This window comes from Cervus elaphus, chromosome 19 (genome assembly GCF_910594005.1).
Source record: "Cervus elaphus chromosome 19, mCerEla1.1, whole genome shotgun sequence".
Lineage (NCBI taxonomy): Eukaryota > Metazoa > Chordata > Mammalia > Artiodactyla > Cervidae > Cervus > Cervus elaphus.
This window is the reverse complement of record NC_057833.1, coordinates 71,435,143-71,462,595: the sequence shown is the minus strand read 5'-3', so window position 1 is coordinate 71,462,595 and position 27,453 is coordinate 71,435,143. Positions and strand designations below refer to the sequence as shown.

Below are 27,453 nucleotides of genomic sequence, written 5' to 3'. Positions count from 1 at the left end.
CCGGCCAATCAGCGCGGCCGGGGGCGGGGCTTTTCCGTGGCGCTCCCGGGTAGGCGGCAGGCAACTTCCGGCAATAAAGCCTGACGCTCCGCCGTCAGGTGCGGGCTGAGGGCTTCAGAGCGCCAGGTGGGGCCGGGATCGTCGGCGCGCTAGGTAAGGAGTGCGATGCTGCGCGCGCCTGGTGGGGACTGTAGGCGTTCGCGCGTCAGGTGGGGACCGAGGCAGCCTGTCGGCCTCAACCTCGCGCCCACTCTCCGCGACACGCCGTCCAGGTTCCTTCACGACCCCGCCCGGTCCTTAGCCGTCTCCCGCCCTCTACAGGTCGGCCCCCTTGCCCACCGCCCCTCGCCCTCCGTCTCCGGGATCCCAGTCCCTCGGCCCGGCGTCTTGTGATTCCGCCCTCCGGCTCCGCCCTCCCCAGGCCAGACCCGTCCTCCCGGCGTCAGTCGTCTGCCCTCACTGGGCTCCGGCCCCTCTGCGGTTGCCTTCTTGTTTTTCTTGAGCTGACGCCTCTGCATTTTGCATCCTTCTCTTCGCGGTAAGCTCCGCTTTGCCCATTCTCCCAGCCCTGGCCTGCTAAGACTCATCTGAAAGGAGTCCTGAGGAACCTTTCTTTCCTGCCTCTCGCAAACCCTTCCCTCCAGCCCTAATCAGAAATGACTCGCGTTCTCTTTTCTTTCCTATTCCACTTCCCCTCTTTCGGGACTGTTTTCCGTTTCCTTATGGCATCTGTGATTATATCTCAGGCCTTCTTATGGTAAATCCCGTTTCTGATCCCCAGCCCTCGATTTACCCCTGCTTGATCTCTCTGGATAAGATTCTTCCACACTTAGAAGCCATATTCATGTTTTATCTGTCAACATTATTTGGAAGTCTTGTAAGGAAAAGAAAGCAACAGAAAAAGTCGAATGCTTATCAAATGAAGAATCAGTCATTCTTATCTAAGAACAATGGAAATTATTTTCTCAAAATTGATGATGAAAGATAAATACTGGAGAAGAAACTCCTTTGCCAGCTTTTTGTCTACATAGGAAACTGCCTTTTATTTTCATTGTAACTTGTTCTTGTTCCTAGTATATATAGCAATAGCTCTTGCTGTACAGTTACAGTTTTTATTGTTTTGAAAATCAGTTTAGTGATTGAGATAAGTACTGTTACTCCATTTCCTTTCCATCTGACTTTAAGAAAAACAGCAAGGTATATGTAGCCTTTTAAAACTTATAGCTCTGTTTCCTTTCATATGTTTTCCTTGTCTTGTGTTTTATATTTAGATCAACCAGTACTTTCAGTTCAGTTGCTCAGTGGTATCCGACTCCTTGCAACCCCATGGATTGCAGCACACCAGGCCTCCCTGTCCATCACCAACTCCAGAAGTTTACCCAAACTCATGTCCACAGAGTCACTGATGCCATCCAATCACCTCATCCTCTGTCGTCCCCTTCTCCCACCTTCAGTCTTTCTCAGCATCAGGGTCTTTTCAAATGAGTCAGTTCTTCGCATCAAGTGGCCAAAGTATTGGAGTTTCAGCTTCAGCATCAGTCCTTCCAATGAATATTCAGGACTGATTTCCTTTAGGATGAACTGGCTGGATCTCCTTGCTATTCAAGGGACTCTCAAGAGTCTTCTCCAGCACCACAGTTCAAAAGCATCAATTCTTCGACTCTCAGCTTTCTTTATAGTCCAGCTCTTACATCCATACATGACTACTGGAAAAACCATAGCTTTGATTAGACAGACCTTTGTTGGCAAAGTAATGTCTCTGCTTTTTAATATGCTGTCTATGTTGGTCATAACTTTTCTTCCAAGTAGCAAGCATCTTTTAATTTCATGGCTGCAGTCATCATCTGCAGTGATTTTGGAGCCCCCCAAAGTAAAGTCAGCCACTGTTTCCTCTGTTTGCCATGAAGTGATGGGACCAGATGCCATGATCTTAGTTTTCTGAATGTTGAGTTTTAAGCCAACTTTTTCACTCTCCTCTTTCACTTTCATCAAGAGGCTCTTTAGTTCTTCTTTGATTTCTGCTAGAAGTTTATTACTTTACATCATATCTGATGTATGACATATAAGCCAAAAAATATAAGGGGAAAAAAACCTGCAGTTTTATGACATCTGTTTTTATATGGTGTCCTGGAATTACTGTTATAAAAGTGTTGTGATAAAAAAAAAATAAAAGTGTTATGATAGAGATGGATGGTGGTATCCAGGAATTGCTGTCATAACTGTTGTACTAGAGATGGATCGTAGATTGAGATTCCATAACTGTAAATCCCAGCTCCACCAACCTTGGTGCCTCAGTTCCTTCATCTGTAAAATACAGATTTAAACTCTTAAAAGGGGATTGTAACATTTCCTGCCTTGTAGGGTAGTGTAAGGACTAAATGAGATAATAAATTGTCTAGAGTAATGCCTACCCCATACTGAGATCTAGTAAATGTTTGCTGCTGTTATCATTAGTTAACAGAAAGTTAATTTTTTGAAGGAAAGACATTTTTTGGTTACTTGTGATTCTCTTGTGCAGGAGTTTGAGCTGGTAAATGAAGTTGATGAAGTCCAGTTCTCTTGCAGTGCTTCACCTCCATGTCCTGCTGTATAGAAGAGACAGCAAGGAAAAGTTTATGATAGATAGCCCCATATGCTTTCTGACATTAGTTGGTAAAATGTGCATAATATTGCAGATTGTACCAGCTATTTCACAAGAGTAGCCACACTTTGAGTCGCTACTCTTACACATTTAATAATTTTCAGGAGTAATTTCTAGTTTTTATTTTTTTAATTTGGAAATTATTAAAATAAAAGGTAATTTTAAGTAAATTTGTAAAATGCTAGCAGTTCAGATCTTTTAGTAGAACAGATAGATATATTTCCATACAAGATGATGGGTTGTCATCATTCCAAAAGTTTAGCAATACTGTTTTTCAGTATGCAGATTTGTTAGATGTCTCACACTGGGAACATTTTTGGAAATTTGAGAGCCAAGTCTTTCACATTTCAAGTCATGTTTTTTCTTCTTTTTCTTTTCCCTGATGGCTTTTTTTTTGGGGGGGGGGTTGTTTAGTGTTTGTGATCACTGTGCTTCCAGAATCTCTGCTTTAGTTTATGAACTAAAGCATAAAGATTACGTTTGAGTATTATATAAGGTTATATATTGTAATAACCTATGATGGAAAAGAATATGAAAAATATGTATATGACTGAATTACTTAACTATGCACCTGGAGTTAACACAACATTGTAAATCAACTATACATCAATTTTTTAAAAAGGTTATATGCAAGTATAAAGCATAAGTATAAAGATAATTCACATTTCTAGGATGGAATACACACATTTGTTTTGAAACAAATCTTTTACTCTGTGTTGAAAAGAAAACCCATGGAAATGTACTATTATTATTTCCATGGTCCATTTAGCTGCATTTCACTCCCTAGCAGCTGAAAAATTAAGGCCAAATATATTTGTTTCTCACAGAGTTGTTAAAGTCACTGTGATTATCTGTCGAGTTTTGGTAGTTGTAAAGGAATCGATTATCTTACTGGAAACCCCAAGATGACTCTTAACTTTACAGTAGACACTTTGTGTAAATGTTATAGGGATTGCTTGTGAGGCCTGAATATAAATGCATTAAGTGGTGAGTGGGCATGGTATTCACATAGGCAAGTACAATGTGTGTTGTAAAGTCTTAAAATATTTTGATAGCTGAGGTGTTGACAAGAGGTTTCTATAGCTTAAGTAGTTATTCTTTCTGCCTCTTTTCTCCCCTTCAATTTATCCTTCAGACCCTGGCAAATGATTCTCAAAATAGCACTGCTCACATTGCTGGATTGCTCAAAACTTTTAATTACTTAGAGAATAAAGTCCAATATCTCTGATAGTCAACATTCTCCATCTCCTTTTCAACATACCTGCCAGCCTTGCTGTAGATTTCTCTATTTCAGCCAGCCTGTTCTGCTTATTCTCAATCATGTTGCATGTATTCTTGTCTTCATATTTTTCTCACCCATCATTTCTGTGATTGGTATTTTTTCTTTCCTCTCCATTCACTTAAGGTCTAACCATGCTCCAAGGCTAAGCTCATGTCCTCATTTTTCTTCAGGCATTTCCCAGATGGTTTGCTTTTTACTCAGAATTTCTTTTAATCATTCTTTCTTCACTCACTCAGTATTCATATTACAAGAGTGCATGTATACATATATATATATATGTATTTTTAAATGAGAAACCAAGTTTATTAATTTAACTATACAAAAACTTCTAAATTCTACAAGAAAGGAAAAAACTAAAATAATAAATTTATTAAACCTGTGAGCTTACAAATCATAAAAGAAAAAAGAAACAAATACTGGGGATAATTCTTCAACTACATCAGGAATCAAATAATATAGGTTAACAATGTCACCATTTCTGTCTTTCACATCAGCAAATTGTGTTCTATAAAAATTGTCACATGGTTAATACATGTTCACCTAAGAAAATAAATATTGAAAATAAAAATGTCTCAAAGAAAAAATAATGTGCTTGAAATTCAAACATGAAATCACTTGAAATTCAAACATGCAGATGTATTCACTGTTTACATTTTGTTTTATCTGCTTTTAGATTTTTTTTTCTGTGCACACGTGTATAAACTTGTGCTCACATGTAGAAATACACAGAAGTATCACATATATTTTCCTAAAACTTGCTTCTTCCACTTAATATACTATGAATATCTTTTTATGATAAGAGATATTCACACAATTATTATTTACAGTCGCTTACATCCCTGGTGTAATAACATATATTTAACAAAGCCTCTTTTAGATATTTTAATTGTTTTTAATTGTTACAGTTTGTTCCTGTTAAAAAATTCTTCAAGGGACATTTTTTACATAACATCACCCCTACCAGTTTTACTGAGATATTAGTGACATATAGCACTGTATATGAAAATGCTGTGAAAGTGCTGCACTCAATATGCCAGCAAATTTGGAAAAATCAGCAGTGGCCACAGGACTGGAAAAGATCAGTTTTCATTCCAATCCCAAAGAAAGTCAATGGGAAAGAATGTTCAAACTATCACACAATTGTACTCATCTCATACGCTAGCAAAGTAATGCTCAAAATTCTCCAAGCCAGGCTTCAACAGTCCATGAACCGAGAACTTCTAGATGTTCAAGCTGAATTAAGAAAAGGCAGAGGAACCAGAGATCAAATTGCCAACATTCATTAGATTATAGAAAAAGCAAGAGAATTCCAGAAAAACATCTACTTCTGCTTTATTGACTATGCCCAAGCCTTGACTGTGTGGATCACAACAAACTGTGGAAAATTCTTCAAGAGATGGGAATACCAGACCACCTTTCCTGCCTCCTGAGAAATCTGTATGGAGTTCAAGAAGCAGCAGTTAGAATCGGACATGGAACAACAGACTGGCTCCAAGTTGGGAAAGGAGTATGACAAATCTATATTTTGTCACCCTGCTTATTTAACTTACATGCAAAGTACATCATGTGAAACGCTGGGCTGGATGAAGCACAAGCTGAAATCAAGATTGCTGGGAGAAATATTAATAACCTCAGATGTGCAGATGACACCACCCTTCTGGCAGAAAGTGAAGAGGAACTAAAGAGCCTCTTGATGAAAGTGAAAGAGGAGAGTGAAAAAGCTGACTTAAATCTCAGCATTCAGAAAGCTAAGATCTTGGCATCTGGTCCCATCCCTTCATGGCAAATAGATGGGGAAACAATGGAAACAGTGGCTGACTTTATTTTCTTGGGCTCCAAAATCACTGCAGATGGTGACTACAGCCATGAAATTAAAAGATGCTTGCTCCTTGGAAGAAAAGCTATGGCCAACCTAGAGAGCATGTTAAAAAGCAGAGACATTACTTTGCTGACAAAGGTCCGTATAGTCAAAGCTATGGTTTTTCCATTAGTCATGTATGGATATGAGAGTTGGACCATAAAGAAAGCTAAGTGCCGAAGAATTGATGCTTTTGAACTGTGATCTAGCAGAAGACTCTTCAGAGTCCCTTGGGCTGCAAAGTCAATTGTAAAGGAAATCAGTCCTGAATATTCATTGGAAGGGCTGCTGCTGAAGCAGAAGCTTCAATACTTTAGCTACCTGATGAGAAGAACTGACTCATTTGAAAAGACCATGATGCTGGGAAAGATTGAAGGCAGGAGGAGAAGGGGACGACAGAGGATGAGATGGTTGGATGGTACCACCTACTTGATGGACATGAGTTTGAACAAGCTCCAGGAGTTGGTGATGGACAGGGAGGCCTGGCATGCTGCAGTCCATGGGGTGGCAAAGAGTCAGACACAACTGAGCGACTGAACTGAACTGATAGCACTGTATATAAGTTTAAAAAAATTCTTTTTTTTGTATTGGGATTTAGCTGATTCGCAATGTTGTGATAGTGTCAGCTGAACAGTGAACAGTGAAAGTATCAGGTGAAGTCAGCCATACATATACATGTATCCATTCTCCCCCAACCCCCCTTCCCCTCCAGGGTGGCACATAACATTGAGCAGAGTTCCATGTGCTGTACCATAGGTCCTTGTTAGTTGTCCATTTTAAATATAGCAGAGTGTACATGTCCATCCCAAACTCCAAAACTGTGTCTTCCCTTCACCCTCCCCCCATCCTCTCCAACCATAAGTTTGTTTTCTAAGTCTGTGAGTCTTACTGTTTGTATCATTTCTCTTTAGATTCCACACATCAGGGATGTCCTATGATACTTCTCCTCTCTGACTTAACTTCACTCAGTATGACACTCTCTAGGTCCGCCCATGTCGCTGCAAATGGGATTATTTCATTCTTTCTAGCAGCTGAGTAATATTCCTTTGTATATATGTACCACATCTTTATCCAGGCCTCTGTCCATTGCTTCCATGTCTTGGCTATTGTAAGCACTGCTGCAGTGAACATTGGGGTGCATGCATTTTTTCAGATCATGTTTTTCTCCAAATATATGCTCAGGAGTAGGATTGCAGAATCCTATGGTAGCTTTATTTTCAGTTTTTTAAACCACATGTTATATGTAGAGCATGACGGTCTGATTTACATACATCACAAAATGAGTACCCCAATAGGTTTAGTGAACATCTATTATCTCATATAGATAAAACAGTAAAGAAATAGGAAAAAAAAGTATTTTTCCTCATGATGAGAAGTCATAAGATTTGCTGTTTTTATAGCATTCATATATAATGTACAGCAGTTTTAACTAGCTTATTGTACAGTACATCCATAGTACCTGTTTATTTTATAACTGTAAGTTTGTGCATTTTGACTGCCTTCATCTGCACATATATTTAAATGTATTTATATATATTGTATGTGGAGGGGGCTTTCATTTTTTTTTTTTTTTTCAGTTCATCAAAAGAGTATACTGGTATACCTTTAGGGAAGGGATGCATAATGTAACAACACATTTCAATTCAGTTCAGTTGCTCAGTCATGTCCGACTCTTTGTGACCCCATGGACTGCAGCACACCAGGCCTCCCTGTCCATCACCAACTCCTGGAGCTTGTTCAAACTCATGTCCATCAAGCAAGTGGTACCATCCAACCATCTCATCCTCTGTCGTCCCCTTCTCCTCTTGCCTTCAATCTTTCCCAGCATCAGGGTCTTTTCAAATGAGTCAGCTCTTGGCATCAGGTGGCCAAAGTATTGGACTTTCAGCTTCAGCAGCAGTCCTTCCAATGAATATGCAGTACTGATTTCCTTTACGATGGACTGGCTGGATCTCCCTGCTGTCCAAGGGACTCTCCAAGAGTTTTCTCCAACACCACAGTTCAAAAGCATCAATTCTTTGGCGCTCAGCTTTCTTCTTAGTCCAACTCTCACATCCATACATAACTACTGGAAGAACTTTGACTAGACAGACCTTTGTTGGCAAAGCAATGTCTCTGCTTTTTAATAAGCTTTCTAGGTTGGTCATAACTCTTCTTCCAAGAAGCAAGTGTCTTTTAATTTCATGGCTGCAGTCACCATCTGCAGTGATTTTGGAGCCCCCCAAAATAAAGTCTGTCACTGTTTCCACTGTTTCCCCATCTATTTGCCATGAAGTGATGGGACTGGATGCCATGATCTTAGTTTTCTGAATTCTGAGTTTTAAGTCAACTTTTTCACTCTCTTTCACTTTCATCAAGAGGCTGTTTAGTTCTTCTTTGCTTTCTGCCATAAGGACGGTGTCATCTGCATATCTGAGGTTACTGACATCTCTCCCAGCAATCTTGATTCCTGCTTGTGCTTCATCCAGTCCAGCTTTTCTCTTGATGTACTCTGCATATAAGTTAAATAACCAGGGTGACAGTATACAGCTTTGACATAACTCCTTTCCCAATTTGAAACCAGCCCGTTGTTCCAGGTCCAGTTCTAACTGTTGCTTCCTGACCTGCATACAGATTTCTCAGGAGGCAGGTCAGGTAGTCTGGTATTCCCATCTCTTGAAGAATTTTCTGCAGTTTGTTGTGATCCACACAGTCAAGGTTTTGGCATAGTCAATAAAGCAGAAGTAGATGTTTTTCTGGAAGTCTCTTGCGTTTTTGATGATCCAACGGATGTTGGCAATTTGATCTCTGGTTCCTCTGCCTTTTCTAAATTCAGCTTGAGCATCTGGAAGTTCATAGTTCACGTACTGTTGAAGCCTGGCTTGGAGAATTTTGAACATTACTTTGCTAGCATGTGAGATGAGTGCAGTTGTTCAGTAGTTTGAGCATTCTTTGGCATTGCCTTTCTTTGGGATTGGAACAACTCATTTAGTCTGTGTTTATGTATTTGTCATTGAAGAAATCGTATCTTGGACTTATTGGCAATATTCTGTACGGTTGCCACTTGACTCTTCTAAAATGCAGTTTAAATATGATATTGAAAGATACTTTGGCAGTTGTCAGAGTGGTCCTAACAGATATTTTTCTCTTGTTTGTGTTTTATCTGGATTGACTGGACATGGGTGGCGGCTTTTGCATCTCAGGGTGATCTGTAGTTGTGAAACAGGAGTGTAATATGAGCTTTATTAATGTACTGTTGAGATTTAGGAAATTATTTTTAATTATTTTCTAAAGCAAGGATTTAAATTAAATAATATATGACTAAAAAAGGTGTGTTCTGATTATTAATTAAGCAAGGTTTTGAGATCCTCTTGGTATGGCGGAAAATTACTTCATACATTTCATGTTGGGCACTTGTAGTTAACTCAGGAATATTGTTGAAGGCTTAGAATTTCTCTCTGAAATTTTTTTGTCTTTTTTAAGCCCGTATAAATGCCTTTTTAATAGCTTATTTTTTGTGAGTTATATTAAATATATTTGGGAGATGGTATTTAAACACTTTAATCTCTTGTGTACTCTGTGATATGATGTGTGATATTAGGGAAATACCCCAGATTTACTTTGGACATGAGGTTAATTTAACACAGTTACTCTATTGAAACTTTCTGTTGGATTATGAAGTACCTTTTTGTACAGCTGAATACAATGTATACTTTTAAATTCTTACCATACTGGCTTGTTTATCACACTTACCTCTCTGTTGATTGTTTCTTTCTTGAATCCATTCTTGTCTTGCATTGCCACTTCCGCTGCATCTGTGGCTCTTCCTTTTTGGTGTCCTTTCTTGGCTCATCTTCATCTGCCCATTCCTTACATGTCAGTGAGTCTTAGAGCTTGTGGCTTGACTCTCCTTGTCCCGCTTGGTCTGGTCTCTGTCTGAGATGTGGTTCCTGTGGTCATACTGTCTGGATGCTGATGGTTTTCCTACCTTACTCTCTTGCCTCACCCTCTCCCCTGAGTCATGGATCTGCTTGTGTTTCATTCATTCTTCCATTCATTCAGTGACTGGTGAGCTCCCTATGTGCCTGGCATCGTTCTGGGTATTGGGATACAGAGTTGAACAAGACATGGTATTTTCTTGAGGAAGGCAGGTGGCAGCCGTGTAATTTCAGAGGACACTCATTACTGGGAAGACTCGAGGTGCTGGCAGAAAGACTGAGTAGCTTGAGGTCTTTGTGAAGCTCAGATCTGGTTGAGTCACCTCCCTGCAGAGGTCCCTGTGTTGACCACTCTGAGTCCTCAGAGTGCAGTCCAGCTCCTTTGAGTCGTTTGCGCTGGTGGCCTCTTCATTCTCATGCCAGCCACTCCCCGCTCCTCCCCTTTCGTGGTCAGCTTCACCAAACTCGACTGTGTACAGGGCTGAGCATTAGTGTCTCATGTCCTTTGCTTCTAACTTCTGAGTGGATTTTCTGTTGTGTCATTTCCCCCTTTCTTCCTCACTCTCTGACTGCTTGTTCTTCAGGTATGAGCTGGGATGTCAGCCCTGGGACACCTTTCATGGTACATGCAGGATTGAGCTAGGAAATCCACCAGTCCTCATCTGTCTTACCCTGTTAGGACAACTGAGGACTGTGCTATCTTCACCGTCTTATCTTTCTGTGTAGCCGGTGTGTAAGGCACATACAGATATTTAAATAGGATTGTATTCATTAAAATTAATGAACACATGTTCTAAATGAAAAGAACCATATCAGTTACACATTTTTAACATAAAGTAACCATGTTTTATAGGCGAACTATGCCATTTTTGGGCCAGGACTGGAGATCTCCTGGATGGAGTTGGATCAAAACAGAAGACGGCTGGAAAAGATGTGATGCATGGAGCCAGGAACTTGAGGGAGAGAACAGCCAGTGTGACATTGGCCACGGCATGTGAGTCTAGCTCAGCAGAGCCATGGTGTCTCCCATCCAACATTGATGTCGCGTCTGCTGAAGCCCCGTGACTTACCAGTTGGCTGAGAATCACCCCCAGACAGGCTGGTGTGAGGAGACAAGTTATTAGCCAGAGTCTGAGCCTGGTGGAGTGCTGGTGCTCACACACAGATGCTGCTATCTTCTTTTTATTTAAAACGTTTACTACTTACAGCTTTCTGAGAGATAGGTGTTGTTATTATTAACCTCCCATTATAGCTGAGGATGGAGAAGGGAATGGCGACCCACTCCAGTGTTCTTGCCTGGAAAACCCCACGGACAGAGGAGCCTGGCGGACTACAGTCCATGGGGTCACAAAGAATCAGACACCACTGAAGCGATTAAACATGCACGCACAGCTGAGGAAGGAGAAGAAATGAAAAGACGCAGTGCTGGTGGCCTACGTCCAAGGTCCCTAATAATGGCTTGCGCCAGATGGGAGAGGTTTCTCTTGGAGGCCTGAGTGGCGCTGTGACTTTGCTCGGGGCTGAAGTGACGTGTCTTGTTGCTCTGCGGGTCCCAGAGTGCGGCCTCACGTGTGTGGTTCAGGGTGTAGCTTCCTCCTGGCGGGAGAAGGGAAGAGGGAGACGCCTGTCCCCACCTCACGAGCTGGTGTGTGAGCGGCTGCGGTGGCTGGGGGCCGTGGTCCTCCCCAGATGGAAGTGAGTGATTGCAGACGCAGGAGCAGGCTGGCGGGCCGTGGCGAGTCACTCATAGTCCATGTCACCATTGTCCTGCAGCGCTTGGGAGTGGGAGGTCTGGGGACCTCTTCCTCCAGAGACTCATGGGTCTTGCCATGGATCATACTGCATATTTTTATCTGACATTGACCTAATTCTCAACTGTGTGTTTTGAACTGACAGCGTAAGTCAGACAGCTTAAGTGCATAGGTGTCTGTGCTTTCTCCTATACGTTTGTCCCTGGACTGTTCCTTCAGATGAGGGGCAGTCTGGCGGCCTGGCCCTCCCAGGGCAGAGTTTGGCAGAGCGCACGTGGGCGTGTCTTCCCAGGGCCCCTCGCTGCTCTCGCCCAGCCAGACGTGACTCTCCGGGGGCAGAGAGTCGGGTGTGGGGGTGCCGGGCAGCTCCCTCATCCCCCGCACCGGGTTCCACTTCTCTGATGTCTTTCTGGAGAGCAGTGTGGTTCCGCTCCTCCTGGGTACCCTTGTGATTCTCATTAGCGAAGCTGTTCAGATTGGAGAGCTTCTGCCTTTAGTGCTTGAATCAGTGACAGCAAACTCGTGTGAGACTCAGTGTGAGATACAGACAGGATCATCCAATTTCTACGAACTGGTGTTATTTAGCACCTGTCACTGAATGTTAAGTTGTTTGTTTTTGGTAAGTGCTCTTCTGCCTGTCTTGATGATTTACAGTTCTTGCCAGTGTTGTTTATGTCTGTTCTGACAGTGATGCATGCATTCATTTGGCAAATTCAGCTGTTTTTTATTAAAAGTGAGTTCGGGTTAGTGGATGGCGCCTGTGTACAATTTTCTTGTCAGAGAGTGGTGGCGAGGAAGCCAGTGGTGTGCCCTCCTTGGTTTTGTGCATTGGTGCTTGGACCTCTGCTGGCCAGGATCTCCAGGGAGCCCCTCTTTGCCACCAGCTGGAAGGCTGTCCAGGGTCACTGTGCTGAGAGTAAGCATTGCGTCATCTTCACTTTTGAATTTTTTTTCTTTTTAACTACAAGGAAGATGTTTTTTTTTTTTTTTAAAGAAAGTGTTTTCAAGTTGTTTAGTTATCACCTTATGATTTTATTATCTTGTTTCATCCAAAAGAAAAAAAATGGGAAAGCTTTAAATTACATGTATTTCAGTGGATAAAAGACATGTTTTACTTCATCTGGCTTCAGTTAGAGGCCTTAATAGGGAGCATTATTTGATTGATGCTTCGTATGGATACATGCCAGTGCAGTAATGTTCTAGTTGAGTCTTTGGAAACGTGGGGACAAGCAGAAATGTTGGGTGTTTCCTCAGCATTGGATCAGGGAGACAGCAGATCATTAGTATCAGGTACTTTTTTCCAGAGTATAGATTATAAATATAAGTTTTAAAGTCTGAAATGACCTTGGTTGAGCATGTCAAAATCCTTAGGAGATTCTAAAACATGTACATCACTTCCTGATACAACTTTCTGATAAGAACCAGGATAAACCTCAGATTTCTCAGAACAAACAAAAAACTTAGATATTAGCCTTGTAATTTCAAGCGTGTGATTTGTTGCTTTGAAAATTAAGTGATTGCCTTCAGATTTTAACATGATTTTTATTTTGGGCTCCTGAATTGTAAAAGTATTGTCCAAATAAACCAAAATTTATTTATTTATTTTACAAAAGAAAATCCAAATGAAGAAATCCTTTAAAAAATATTTTAATAAAATATATCTTTGTTTCAGTATCTTAAATAGTGAAGATGAAGAAATATTCAGTAATGAAGAGCACGAATATGCATCTAAAAAAAGGAAAAAGGACCATTTTAGAAATGACACAAATACTCGGTGTAAGATCATTTTCGTTAATAATCTCATGATTTTTGCTTGTGGACTGTTTTGATAAATTGGATTGTGTTGACAGTGCTGTTCTAGGGCAAAAATTCTGATCCAGTTACATAAGCAACAGTGTGTCCAGAGGTGGTCAGACTTGGGGGTCAGAGTCTTGCAACTCTGCCGTTTGCTTGACTAAGTCATCAGTAAGATTTACAGCAATGAAATAAAAGACAGGAAAACCCACAGAACAGCCTGTCTGAATGTTGAATTATGTGTGTTTAGTCGCTATGTCCTACTCCTTGCGAGCCTGCCAGGCTCTTCTGCCCATGGAATTCTCCAGGCAATAATACTGGAGCAGGTTGCCATTTCCTCCTCCAGGGGATCGTCCCAACCCAGGGATTGAACCCTGAACACGTCTCCTGCGTTGCAGGTGGGTTTTTTACCACTGAGTCACAGTAGTGATCCTGAATTCAGGTCTGTTCACTCCCAAGCAGTGAAACTGACCTTTAGAGGCCTTGACACTGCTTTGGTGCAGGAGACACTGCTGGTTCCGAGCAGGAGATAGTCGCTATCAGAGCTGGAGTCTGTAGGCAGGGTGGGCGAGGGCCTGGAGATGGGGCGGCTCTGAGAGAGTGCCTGTGCGTGTGCTCAGCCCTGAGTCGCTGAGGGCCTGTTAGTGCGATCAGTCGTGCGCCCCCTGGAGGCTCCCATGGGCAATGTAGTCTCCATCCTTGAAACTGGAACGTGAGTTACGTGGAAAGTGTATTTAAATGGAATATCGTATAGGGACAATGAAAGAGGAAGATAATTTTTATTAGGGTATATACAAAATGCACATTTGTAGCCATTTATATTTGGAGATGGCTGAAGTCACTGGTGACACTATTTTCTTCTAAGTCATCAAGATGTGGCCATGCCATGTCATCTTTCATGCAAAGACGTTTCAGCACTTTGTAAACTGATGTTGGGAGGCGAAGCACGTGGCCGAGTCAGGGGTCTCCTGTCCCCATGGCATCCGACAGTGTTGTTACACGTGCAGCTTTTGAAGCTCCTCAAAATCTTCATTTGGTAATGAGTCACCAGATGTTAAAAACAAATTCTTATTCTAGGTTTTTATCGTGAAAATTGGATCTATGTCCACAAAGAAAGCACAAGAGAAGTAAGTATTTTGTTATAAATAAGAGTATATTTTGTATTGCTTCTGTTGGATGTCTGATGTCACCTTAAGTAAATTGTTTCTTTTGCAGTATCAAATCAGTGTCCAAATTCTGACAGGTGAAAGCTTTATGAGGGTCTTTCAGTGCATGAGTGTGTGTGTGTGCCTGTGTGTGTGTGTGTGTGTGTGTGTGCGCCTCTGCGTGTGTGTGTGGTGTGAGTGTGTGTGTGTGTGGTGCATGTCAGTGCCCTGTACAGCTCTGATTCAGCTGAGGGCTGTTTCAGAACAAGTAGGGGCCCGTAGGTGCTTTGATATTTTCTCCCCGCCCTCCCCGAGCTGTTCAGAAGTGGGCTGCTGTTGCTGGTGAGGCTGTGTTTTGGCCCCCGTGTGTTCTGGAAGGGTGGGAACAGCTTGTAAACCCTCATTTATTTGTAGAGCAGTGAAGGTGGTGTTGGTAGTTAAGTTGGAATCTGCAAAAAGCCGTTCAAGCCCTGCCATCCCCCTTTCTTGATGGAAGGTGTGGTCTGTTCACCTCAGCTGTCTGTTTCCTTTTTCTCTGCTTGGTGTCTGGGGAAGCTTGCTTCCATCTGTAGCCTGAAAGACTCTTTTGCTTTTGCCTTATTTTGCGACAATTGGGGGAAATGATTTGGGAGGAGTCATTTAGCATGTGTTAGACTGTTGGCGTGACTGAAGTGTTCTGGCAGTGTTGGTAGTTGATGTTCTGAAACCAACCCCATTTCCTAGAAGCTTAAGGGTTAGATCCTGAGACAGGGAGATAATCCGACCTGTTTGGCAGTAGTTGCTGTTGTTAAATGGATGTGTGCTGCCGGGAGAACCTGTGTGAGCTCATGAAAGACTCCAAAACAGAGTAGATGTCCTGCTTTGGCGCACATGAGGCAGAAGGGGAGGGGGCTGTGAGGCTTCGGATGCTGCTGGGTCCGGGGAGCAGGGGCACAGGCAGGCATCTGGAGGGCCCCCCTCTCTCCACGTAGCATCGCACCTTTGGTCTTCTCCTCTGGGCCCATCAAGAGTCTGCTTGTGCGGTGCATGCATGCGCCTTCCAGCCCTGTTGTGAGATGGGTGGCTGCCCGGGAGGAGTCCGTCACACCGGTGTCTGGATGCTGTTCACTGAGAAAGAGAAACGTGATCGGCTGTGATGGGTTTCGTATTATGACCGACGCGCCCTCCGCAGCCCCCAGGGAACGTTCTGCAGCTAGTGGTGTTGAGCATTTGCGATGAGTGTGTCTTGTTGACTTCTCTGCACCTTGAGGCTGCTGCGGTTTGGGGGTGTGTCTCGTGTTGAGATAAGGTGTCCCCGGTGCTGCCCCGCTGGGCCCGCTCCTGTCTGTGTGTGAAACGCGAGGCGTATCTGTCTCCTCATGTTTTCTGTGATTATTCCGCACTTTATGCTCACAACTCTGAACTGAAAACCTCTCTGTGTTGTAAGTGTTCAAAAACAGGGATAAAGTTTAAAATGTTTTCTGAAACCTAGGGTTCAAATCGCTACAGCGCTTAATATACAATATGGGGCATATCATTAAGGAAAAACATCTTTGCAGTGTTTCTGGTAATAAAAAAAAGTCAGGTTTCCTTCGTGGTCTTTGACTCTTGAACCCGTGAGCCTTATTACCACATGCTTGGGTTTTGGGGTGCTAGGCCCCCTGTTCCCAGCCTGAACACTGCCTGTTGTCACATTCCATCGCCTCCAGCCCTTTCCACCTAAACACTGGTATGCAAACCTCCGGCCCCACCCAGGTGCCTCTGGCCTTGATCCTGAGTGGCTGGACGTACACAGGACTGCATGCAGAGGGATTGAATGGCAACATGTGTGTTCATAGAAGAGGCCTTTTTATAGTGGCCAAGCATGATTTATGTATTTGTAGTTGCACAGCCTAGAATACATCTGGTTATTTTATTATTTTAGGCTTAATTTTGTCCTCCCCAAATGCATGTCAACAAAAGAAATTGATGAGTATTTAATCAGTATTTACCTTTGTATCTACAGTGGTGTAAAGTGTCAATGTGTATACATAATTGATTATACATAAATGACAGATTTAGAATGGCTTTCATTTTACTCAAAAATTAAATCTAAGTATGGAATAAATCATAGTAAAAATGACTCTCCTTTGCGAAAATTAAAAAAAAAAAGTTGCACAGATTAATTCCTGTTAGCTGTCTGTTCATTTTGCCTGGTTGGCTGATTTGATGTATCATAACTCATGTCTGTTTTTCCAGAGACACGGCTACTGTACTTTGGGAGAAGCTTTTAATCGCTTAGACTTCTCGAGTGCGATCCAGGACATCCGAAGGTTCAATTACGTGGTCAGGGTGAGTGTTCATTTCAGAGCCACCGGAGGACACGTGGAGTGGTTGCGCCCTAAAGATTATCATGTCCCATGTTTAAGATGCTTTGGGCAGCTGCGTAAAGCTGTGCTTGTTCCTTGTGGAGAACCATGGGGTGGGGGGTGGGGATCAGGAGGAGGAGGACTGAAGCTCCCTCCAGCCTACCTCACGTGTCATGTTGGCGACGGAAGGAGAGGCGGGCGTTCCTCTCAGGACTTCTTACCTGGTGGTCTCATATGCATTTTCTACTTGGTGTTTTTCCCAGAGCATGAGCCCTGCTTGGTAGAGGGGAGCAAGCGAGTGGAGGGAAGGGAATTGATACAGAACAGAGCTGCATAGAAGCCTTATTGTGTTAGTGATACATTTTTAGAAGAAATTTTTACCTTTTCCTGCATTCAGAAAATAAGAGATCTCACTATATATTCCATTTATTGTTTGTTTTTACTTGCCTAGCAAGTTTACTCACCTGACTGTCCTAGGCCAAGAGTAAGTGGTGAGTCATGAAACTGTCAGTTGGGATTTTTAATAGTGCCACGAGGCTGTGGTAGACACTCCCTGTAGGGGCCTGTAGGAGTGCTCCTGTCGGGACAGAACGCTGGCTGGTTACGTGACCTCCAGCCGGGCCTGGGGTGTGGTTTCTGTAATCACTGCAGCACCGGGCACGTGTGCATAGACACACTAGAGTTTAGCGGCATGATCCTCCCCAGCATTACCATGTGATTGTCATGTTTGTTGTTTTGGCCTCCACAGTCAACAGCGGTGCGAGTGTGTGCGCGAGTGTGTAAGTGTGTGTGAGTTGGCACTTTCTCTGCTCCCTCTGCAGCTGACAGAGGCAGCAGGGAGGGCTGGAAAGGAGGGATAAAGAACCCCTTTTCAGAGACACAGGAGCAGATGTGATCCGGGTTCTGGAAGGTGTTTACGGCTCACCCAGAGGGGCTCAGATTGCTCAGGAACAGTACGGGCAGCAGTGAACGGGTGTGTGTGTGCAGGTGCGGGTCTGACCAGCACCCCAGACAGGCATGGCCTCAGTGAGGGCCTGCGCGGGCACAGCAGTTGCAGGATGTGAGTGGGTGGGGATGGGCTGACACAGGTCTCCTGAACCGGTGTGCACAGAGCTGGGCGTGGGGCACTGGAGACTCCTAGAGATGAGCTGTGTTTGTGGTAACCGGTGTCTCTGACGTGCAGAGGGGAGGGGCAGCTCTGTGGCCGAGAAGCCGGCACTACTGCCGCGTCCCCCCCTGGGTCCTCCCCGCCAGCCTCCCTGGCGGCCACCAGGACCACTCCTCCCTCAGAGCCGAGGAGGGATGCAACGGCTTCCGTGTGCTGAGAGCATCCCGCCTCTGACAGAGGGGGCGCCCGGGAGGCAGGTGGACATTGGGGCCGGATGGACCCACAGGAGCAGTGGGACAGATGTGCTGGGGGGCCATCAGGGGAGGTCTGGCTCCTGTGAGGCTGGGGCAGTCAGAGGAGAGGGCAGAGAGTGCAGCAGGGGCGGCCAGGACACTGGCCGGGGCTGGAGGGTGGGGGTTGAGCAGCAGCCGTACCTGCATCCTTTGCTTTCTTCTCGGGTCACTGGGGTGGGGAGGTGGGCTTCCCTTCAGAGGTGATGCTCACCTGTAACCCCTCCCCATCCCTCCCTCCACCCCGCAAGCTGTTGCAGCTGATTGCAAAGTCCCAGCTGACCTCGCTGAGTGGTGTGGCCCAGAAGAATTACTTCAACATCTTGGATAAGATCGTTCAGAAGGGTAAGGCGAGGACTGACATTTTTAATGATCTCAGTCTTAGAAACTTAGTACAAGGAGACTGGATTTTCTTTCATTTACCGCCAATATTAATGATATCAAATAATTTGATGGGCTCAGGTTGGCCGCTTGGTACTTGATGTTCTTAGTATTGTTCTTTAAAAGATGCTTTTGGACACAGAATATATTGTAAGGAGAAAGACATGGGATTAAACCCATGCTTCCTGCAGTAGAAGTGCAGTCTTAACCACTGGGCTGGCAGGGAAGTCCCTGAGAAAGTAACCCCTGAGTTTTAAACGGACACTTACTGCTTCATGGTTAACTAGCCATAGCTCACTTTCGCTATATAGTGATTCTGTAATTAGCAAGGTTGTGACTTAGTTCTTAGGCATCAGATAAGCCTGTAATTTTCTTTTTAACTTAATGTTTGTCTTGATTAGTTAGTGGCCAATAGTAAATGGAACTTTAAGAGTTTATGCATATATATGCCATTTTAACTATCAGTTCTCTTTATGATTAAGTATAAAAGAAAGTAGAGATGGTTTGAAAGACAAAATTGTAGACTCAACCCCAAGTACACTATCAGACAGCATTTGGAAGTTTTCAATTTGGAAGTTTTCGAATCTCGTCATACTTGCGATACCTCAAAAATGATGCCACTTTGGATATGCAGTGAAATTAAATCATTATTTTCTCTTTGTGGTGAAATGCACATAAAACACCATCTTTCCTGCGCATCTCGAGTGCACAGCTTGGTGGCACTGAGCATAGTCACATCACGGCAGCTGTCCCCACCACAGTGGTGACACGCTGTCCCCCCCCACACTAATCCCACCTCCCCTGCACCCACCATCTACTCTCTGTGAATGTGACTATTCCAAGGACCTCATATTAGGAGCATCAGACAACACTTGTCCCTTTGTGACTGGTTCTTATCATAAGGTCTTCAGGTCTCATGTGACACATGTCAGAATTTCTGTCCTGTTTAAGGCTGAGTAATAGTCCATTGTGTGTATAAATCACATTCTGTTTGCCTGTGGCATCTGCTGAGAGGCCCTTGGGTTGTGAAAGCAGGTCACTTTAGAAATCATTTGACTTATTTATTTATTTTTGGCTGTGCCGGGTCCTCGTTGCTGCACAGGCTTTTCTCTGGTTGCAGAGAGTGGGGGCTCCTCTCTAGTTGTGGTGCATGGGCTTCTCATTGTGGCGGCTTTTGTTGGGGAGCGCAGGCTCTAGGGCTCTCAGGCCTCAGTAGTTGCAGCTCATGGGCTCAGTAGTTGTGGCTTCCAGGCTCTGGAGCACGGGCTTAATAGTTGTGGCTCACAGGCTTAGTTGCTCTGAGGCATGTGGAATCTTCCTGGATCCAGGAGCAAACCGTGGCTCTCCTGCATTGACAGATGGATTCTTCACTGAGCCCCCAGGGAAGCCCGAAAGCAGGTCATTTTTAACAGTGGGGGCTGACTGTATTGTTGCATTGTTTCGTTTTTGTTTATTCCAGTTCTTGGTGACCACCAAAACCCTCGCCTGATCAAGGATCTTCTCCAAGACCTCAGCTCCACCCTGTGCATTCTGATCCGAGGAGTGGGGAAGTCCGTGCTGGTGGGAAACATCAACATCTGGATTTGCCGATTAGAGACTGTTCTCCGCTGGCAGCAGCAGCTGCAGAATCTTCAGATGACTGAGGTATGTGCTTTCTGGACTGCAAGTGAGTAGTCTCTGCTGTTACATCACAGAAGCCATTGCTACTTCTAAGTGTATGTGGAAGACTGTCACAGCTCTTCCAAAGGTTTTTTTCTCTTTATATTTCATGAATACATATTAAACTGTCGTAAGATGGGTTCAGGCCTAAAGACTCTCTGATGGCTTATAGGTGTCACTGGAAAGACAGTGGGGATGGTAATTATTAAAAACAGCTGTTCCTATGGGTGATGAGGTGGTAAATTAATTTGCCTTGACAGCAGATTAGATATTTTAGGCTGGAATAACATTCGATAAATTAAGACGGCACCGTATAGTAGTCACTCTGTTCACCTGCTGTTGCTTCTCAGGGTTGGTGTTTTCATCTCCACTTCTTGCTGTCTTTGATGTTTTGTGTTGATTCTGATAACTGGTTTCACCAAGAGAAATGTTGACCCCATTCACTAAAGTGTCTTAGGTTGTGTTTGGTTTATCTGTGGTTGGGTTCAGAGGTGACCTTGGGCCATGTATTTGCCATGTAAATGCGGGATTTATAGGAGTGGTGATTCCCTAGTTAAGGCCCTGCAGTTAGCAGGGATGATCTGACAGTACGTGTCCCGGCAGCCTCATTCCTGTGGTCAGGGGCTTGTGCTGTGAGGGCCACTCGCCTGTGAGACACTTAGCACGTGGGGCATGTCTGCTTTCCAGACCTGGCCCAGGCCATGCGCCCCAGGCGCTACTGTCCCCGAGTCCCCGACATGCAGCGACGCCACGTCGCCCAGCGCACGTGGGGACTAGGGTGTCGGTGTCCGGGGCCCCAGGTGCAGCCAGGGCCGCCGCAGGGTGTCACCTGGGAGGAGTGGGGAGGCAGCAGATGTTACTGTGCCCGACGCGCTCCTGCGTCGCCGCTGGAGTGAGTGTGGGGCCCTCCCAGCAGGTGGACAGCGGCCTGACGCTCAGCGACCTCCCTGTGCACATGCTCAGCAACATCCTGCACAGGCTCTCGGACGGGTGGGACATCGTCACCCTGGGCCAGGTGACCCCGACACTGTTCGCCCTCAGCGAGGACCGGCAGCTGTGGAAGAAGCTCTGCCAGTACCACTTTGGGGAGAAGCAGGTGAGTGGGGCTGTGGCCCTGATGGCCGAGCCTGGCCGCTTCAGGGAGTGGACTGGAATCACTGCGGGAAAGCTTGCTTTCCATGGGGAGAAAGCCATAATTTTAAAAACGGCCCAGAACAGAGCAGCAGAACCGGGGCAGAAACAGGGCAAACTGCCCAGAAACAGGGCAGTTTCTTCCTGTTAAGGACGGGCCATTAGTCTTTGCTGTAACTGGAGGCCCCTCTCCAGGCGGCGTGTCCCCTCGAGACTGAGGGGTAGGCGCCTGCTCCCTGCACCTTGCCCTCCCAGGATGGGGCCAGCTTTGGATTCCGGTGGATGCTGTGTGTCTCCCGGTTATCACTGCCCCTCCCTGCCACCCCCGCCCTGTGTGGTTTCTGGAGCGCAGCACCGCCAGCTGGGTGTCCATGACACACGCAGCAGTGTGCCGGGCCAAAGCAGACAGCCTTGCCCCAGGGAGGCCCCAGGGAGGGCCAGATGTCATGTGTCTCCTCAGACACAGGCTCGCAGACCTGAGGGGTCACGTACCTATCCAGGAGAAAGTCAGGTGGTGGGGGCAGCGAGCAGGTTCCCGCCTGAATCAGAGGGTGAGAGGTTGGGCACAGCCAGGCCGCGGGGCCACCATGGTTGCCTTCTCCTGGGGGCATGGGGCTCACGAGCAGAGGGTAACATTGTGAGGAACTGTGAAGATGCTGCTGCACTGGGCAGCCCCTGGCCACCCCTAAGCCCACCTGCTCAGCACACCATCCATGCCTGTTCCTCCGAGGGTGTGGTCGCTGCCCCACAGGGTGTGAGGTGCTGCCTCCTGCCATCTCTGGGGCCCAAGACGCTGAGCATCTTTTCGTGTGCTTCTTTGCCTGTTTGTGTGTCTTTCCAAATGCTTTGCCCATGTTGTATTTGGATACTTTCTGCATTCTGGTGACAAGTCCCTGTTAGACACAATACATGTAACTTATTTTTAACTTAGTAGACATCATGGACATCACTCCAGATAAAAACTTTTAAGTCTCTTGAACAGCTGCATGGTATTCCATTGTCTAGATTCAGCTCGAATTTATTTTCAGATAATTGAATGTTTCCTGCAGCGTGTTGCCTTTTAAAATTGTTGTGCACATGACACTGCTATGAAAGTCATCTGATTCTGAACAGAAGTCTGTTTGTCTAGTTTTGTAGACACTTGATCCTTTCAGAAAAAGGTCACGTGGAGTGGAAGCTGATGTATTTTGCGCTTCAGAAGCACTACCCCACCAAGGAGCAGTACGGAGACACCCTGCACTTCTGCCGGCACTGCAGCATCCTCTTCTGGAAGGTAAGGAGAGCACCTGTGCTCCCGGAGAGAGAGTCTGTCCCACTGAGTGTAGTGTGATGACATGACCGTGTCTTTCTAGGGACTGTCCACTCGAGTGTAGTGTGTGATGACATGATGGCGTCTCACCAGGGATGTCCACCCAAGTGTAGAGTGTGATAACATGATGGCGTCTCACCAGGGATGTCCACCCAAGTATAGTGTGTGATAACATGATGGCGTCTCACCAGGGACTGTCCACTCGAGTGTAGTGTGTGATGACATGATGGCGTCTCAGCAGGGATGTCCACCCGAGTGTAGAGTGTGAAAACATGATGGCATCTCACTAGGGACTGTCCACCCGAGTGTTCAGTGTGATAACATGATGGCGTCTCACCAGGGACTGTCCACCCGAGTGTAGTGTGTGATGACATGATGGCGTCTCACCAGGGACTGTCCACCTGAGTGTAGAGTGTGGTAACATGATGGCGTCTCATCAGGAATGTCCACCCGAGTGTAGAGTGTGATAACATGATGGTGGCTCACCAGGAATATCCACCCGAGTGTAGAGTGTGATGACACGATGGTGTCTCACCAGGGACTATCCACCCGAGTGTAGAGTGTGATGACATGATGGTGTCTCACCAGGGACTATCCACCCGAGTGTAGAGTGTGATGACATGATGGTGTCTCACCAGGGACTGTCCACCCGAGTGTAGAGTGTGATGACATGATGGTATCTCACCAGGGACTGGGGCCAGGGGCAGGTTCACCAAAGCAGAACTGTGGCTGGACCTGAAGGGGGCCACCCACCGCGTCCCTGTGCAGGATGGTAGGGCAGGACCTGTCCCCAGGCCGTGAGCACGCTGCCTGTGCGGCAGCCCGAGTCCTGGCGGGCTGCTTCCCCCTGTTCTCACGGCTCAGCTGAGAGGAGGGTCGGGATCCCCGCCTCTTCTAGAATCAAGGGAGGGCATCCCCGTCCCCCATTCTTCACACTTGGCCTCAGCTCACTGTCAGGACCCCCAGCAATGGTGCCTCCAGGGGCTTCTCCTCAAAGCACAGCCCTGGAGCAGAGGAGAGGCCCATGAAGGCGCCCAGGCTCCTCGTGTTTTTTTGACCCAAACTTAGCATGTCTGGTCCTTGTGGAGACTGAGCTGTGTCCGCAGTTGTCAGGCCCATCCTCTTCCTCTCTGGTCCCTTCCTCTCCCGTCTGGTCTCTTCCTCTCCAGACTCTGATGAAAACAAGTTTCTGGGGGAGGGACGGGTGCTTCTGTTCACCTCCTCTTAGAAAGACCGTTTCCGTAGTTTGCCTTGAGTCTGAGTCTGTTTAACTTTGTGAAGTTTGACTGGGGAGAAGGGTGACAGGCGGTCTGCCCCGCCGCTCCGTGTCCTCCCATGGGGCCATGGGGCCGCGTGCCTTCTGCCTGGTCTGAAGCACTGTGGCTGTTTTTTGTTTTCTGTTTATCTGTAATTTGTTGACTGGATTATGTGGCAAACTCTAAACTGCTGAAAAACAAATGACTGCTTTAAATTGTTTTCATTTCAGGTTATTTACATGGTAGTGTTGTTTTTTTGCCTGTACCCCTGTGGTTGTACGGTGGGAGTCCCCGTGTCAACAAGGCTTTACTGCTGGTGCTGCGGGGGCAGCCGGAGACCATGTCATTTCTGACTTGTTTTGGAGCCTGGCACGGCTTGTTCTGCACAGTTAACAAGAGGAAAGGTGTTGGGTGGATGCAGTGGTGGTTCTGTGAAGCTGCTCCTCCAGGCCAGGGGCTCCTCACACTCAGTCTTGCCAGGGTGCTAGCGGGACAGGGGTGAACCAGTCAGCCCCAGGGCCACAGCACACAGGGTGGTCCCAGACATGTGGCAGCTTCAGGGCTGAGTCAGTGGATGAGATCTGGTCGCTGCTCTGAACGATGCTTCCCCCGAGCAGATGGTTTATTCCAGAGACACTGGGAGCAGTGGTGTGTCCCCCCTGGACAGAAGTCTCTGACTTTGCATGTGGCAGACCATCTTAGACCGTCCGAGAACACTGTCTCTGATGTACTGAACTGAGAAACACCCTTGCTACTTTCTGTGCTGGCATACAGATGTTCAGGTGAAGTATCAAGAAATAGGGACTTTCTGGATGTTTAAAAATTGAGAGGTGATTTTTTTAGGTTTCCAGAAGAATTTGCCTACAGATTCTTTTGTTTATGAAAATTCAGAACAAGTGTCTTGTTGGTCTTTGGGCTCTGAAATGTTGTTCACAGTCTTGCCTTGAAGGCTGAGCGCCTTGACCTCTGTGCAGCCTTGGGGACTGGCTCTGTCCATCTGTGAGGTCACAGAGCAGGTTTTTCTCCCAGAGGCCATTCCACTTTCTTCTGAGTCTATGGGTGGAAATTGAAAGAAAAGACGAGTGTCTGGAACTTGTGGTGGACCCTGCTGCCTGTGTCGGCTCCTGAGCAAGCCCCCCAGCTGGCCACCGCCCCTACCCCGCTCCCCCCGACACAGCTTGGCCCCCTCAGGCCTCAGCCCGCTTTCTGGAGCCTCTGTGAGGGCAGGCCTGCTGCGTGGAGGCTGCATGGTGGGGCGATACCCTGCTGTGCCGATGCTGCCCGCTCCCCACCGGACCTGTCCTCTTCCACACACATAGGCTGGGGCTCTGCTGCGAGCTCACGCCGCCGCCCCAGCTGCCCCCGGCCATCCTGTCTGACCTGGCTTCACTCTCTGGACACTGTCAGTTTTTCTACTTGCCTTTGGGGGAATGTCGGCAAGGTGAAAGGAGGTCTTGGAGTGGTTGAGTCACCTGTGTGCACGCAGGCCCAGCTCAGGTCTGTCTGCCTTCCGTGGGGTGGCCCTTCTGTGAGACTGCTGTGCTCCCCCCACCCCACTGTCCTCTAGCTGTTTTTCAGGGAACTTCAGCTAAAACCAGGTGTTGAGTGGGCTGGAAGCCAGACAGAATGAATCCAGTCAAAGGCAGCAATCGCAACTGTGTGTCCATGTGTCCACTGCCAGGTCCACACTGCAGGCGTGCAGCAGGGGCCGGGAGGCCACGGGTCCCGGCTGTGCTGACAGCGAGCCCCGCGGACACCCGGGCTGTGGCGAGGGTGGGGCAGCCAGCGGGTGGCGAGAGGGGCAGGTTGGTGCTGACCTTGACTTGGAAACCGTGGGTGAGCAGGAAGGAGCTGGCTCCCGGGGAACCTGCATTGTTCACTTACTCCCCCAGAGCTGGCTCAGACTGCAAAGAGGGAGTGAGTGGGCTTCAGGGAAACCTGCTGGGAACGTTCCCGGTGTGAGCCACTGTGCTGCTCTGCGTGTTCTCAGTGAAGTCGTGACGGTCACTTGGCTCTGCTGTCTCACCAGCTGTGGGCCCGAAGCTGGAGGAGGTGGAAGCCGCGTCTGGTCCCAGATGGCCTGCGGGTCCTCTGGCTTCCAGCTGCTGCGTGGAGCCCGGGGGCAGCGCTCCCCTGTTCACTGCCCAGTGATGTTGGTCGTTTCCATAAATGATTCGTGTTCAGCCTGAGTCCTGGTGTGGCCTGGCTCTTCCTAACCCTGTTTTCCCTTTTTTCCTCCCTTCACTGCTCTCCTCCTCCGCCACCTCCAGGACTGCCGCCTTGCTTTATTACTCGAGGTACCTCCTCTCTGCCTGAGTCTGTGCGCGTCCCCGGGGGGCTGGGCCGATGAGGCCACGGCCTCTGCTGACGTGTGACTGGCCTTCCTACTTGGCCACCATCGGGGTCCCTCGAGCTGCCTTTAGACCAGAGGGAGGGTGTAGGCTTGGCTGGGGGGGGAGTCCTGTCTCCAGACACTGGCCTAACTGGCCCCCAGGTCCCGAGGCTGTTCTGACACAAGCGAGCCCTGGGTGTTTCTGCTGGGGGACATGGTGCTGGGCCCTCAGGGGAACGTGGGTGGGTGGTGCCCGGCACAGTTCCAGAGTGGATCCTGGCCCACCGTGGGCGGAGGGGGCAGCGTGACCAGGACGGGGTCGGGGCTGGGGAGCAGGGAAGCGTGGGCTCCTCCCGGCCCCCAGACTCGGGCGCCCTGTCCCCCACGCACTGGCACGGGGACTCTCCCCGCTGAGCAGCCACGTGTCCCTAATTCTCGCTGTCCGCATACCTGTGCGGTGGGGTCCAGGTGCATTTAAGTGAATGCCTGGTGACTTTTGAGCTGTCTTCCCTCCCGGCACATGCGGTAACGCCCTGCCCCTCCCACAGGACTCGGGCCACCCCTGCACAGCCGCCGACCCAGACAGCTGCTTCACACCTGTGTCCCCGCAGCACTTCATTGACCTTTTCAAGTACTGAGGGCCTGGCCGGGCCCACCGTGACCTGGAGCCTGCGTTGGAGAGAACGTGAAAGGGCCTGTGGGCAGGGGCGCCTATGGTTTCCACCTCTGAAACCAGGTCAGGGAACCCCGGCAAAATCATTTCTGCTTCTCTCTTTAAAAAATTATTCTAAGCACATTAAGATTTGGAACTTTGTGTATTTGTAAATATGGTTCAAAAAGTGTGTTTTCAGCACTACATCCTGTGCTGAACTGACACTAACAGCCAAGAAGACTATGCCTCTTAACTCAAATGATGGTTTCCCGATTTTGTAGTGATTGGGGTGAGAGTAGATCACTGATCCTTGTAATGACATTGTACAGAATATTTATTTTTCTTAAGATGTATATTAACTGTATTGGTTGTGTCTGCACGAGTCTTCTGAGCTACAGAAGGATCCAGGGAAGTATGTGCCTGTCTCCTGGATGCTCAGCAGTGGGTTGTGAATTGTGCAGATGGCTGAGACCCACGAGGGCGAGTCTGGGGCTGTGGTCCTGGGCCTCATGCCCAGCGCTGACTGGCAGGGCCCTGACCTGGGGGAAGCCTGGTGTGGCCTGTACCACACTGCTTGGAATCCTCTTCTAGCAGAATAATAAATCATGTTTGTCTACCTA

The 27,453-nt window shown here is 47.0% G+C and overlaps 1 protein-coding gene across 8 annotated transcripts; it reads left to right on the top strand.

Moving 5' to 3' along the window:
• Positions 1 to 27,453, top strand: FBXO25 (F-box protein 25). 8 transcript variants are annotated; one of them, XM_043874447.1, is made up of 12 exons: positions 36 to 153; positions 322 to 538; positions 10,552 to 10,692; positions 13,122 to 13,225; positions 14,321 to 14,370; positions 16,606 to 16,698; positions 18,365 to 18,458; positions 19,954 to 20,138; positions 21,067 to 21,249; positions 22,414 to 22,557; positions 26,120 to 26,146; positions 26,730 to 27,453. In XM_043874447.1, the coding sequence occupies exons 3-12, from the start codon at positions 10,559 to 10,561 to the stop codon at positions 26,817 to 26,819; spliced, it is 1,104 nt and encodes a 367-aa protein (XP_043730382.1). In that variant the 5' UTR covers positions 36 to 153; positions 322 to 538; positions 10,552 to 10,558; the 3' UTR covers positions 26,820 to 27,453. The 8 variants fall into 8 exon arrangements, with proteins under 8 accessions (XP_043730383.1, XP_043730381.1, XP_043730386.1 ...); XM_043874448.1 differs by lacking the exon at positions 322 to 538 and having other exon boundaries at positions 1 to 153; positions 21,070 to 21,249; XM_043874446.1 differs by lacking the exon at positions 322 to 538 and having other exon boundaries at positions 1 to 153.

Excerpts from the sequence above, each read along its gene's own strand:
- FBXO25 (XM_043874446.1), top strand. The coding sequence starts at position 10,559 with ATGCCATTTTTGGGCCAGGACTGGAGATCTCCTGGATGGAGTTGGATC. Across the intron at positions 20,139-21,066 it reads AGAATCTTCAGATGACTGAG|CAGGTGGACAGCGGCCTGAC; the intron begins GTATGTGCTTTC and ends GGGCCCTCCCAG. Across the intron at positions 21,250-22,413 it reads ACCACTTTGGGGAGAAGCAG|TTTTGTAGACACTTGATCCT; the intron begins GTGAGTGGGGCT and ends CTGTTTGTCTAG.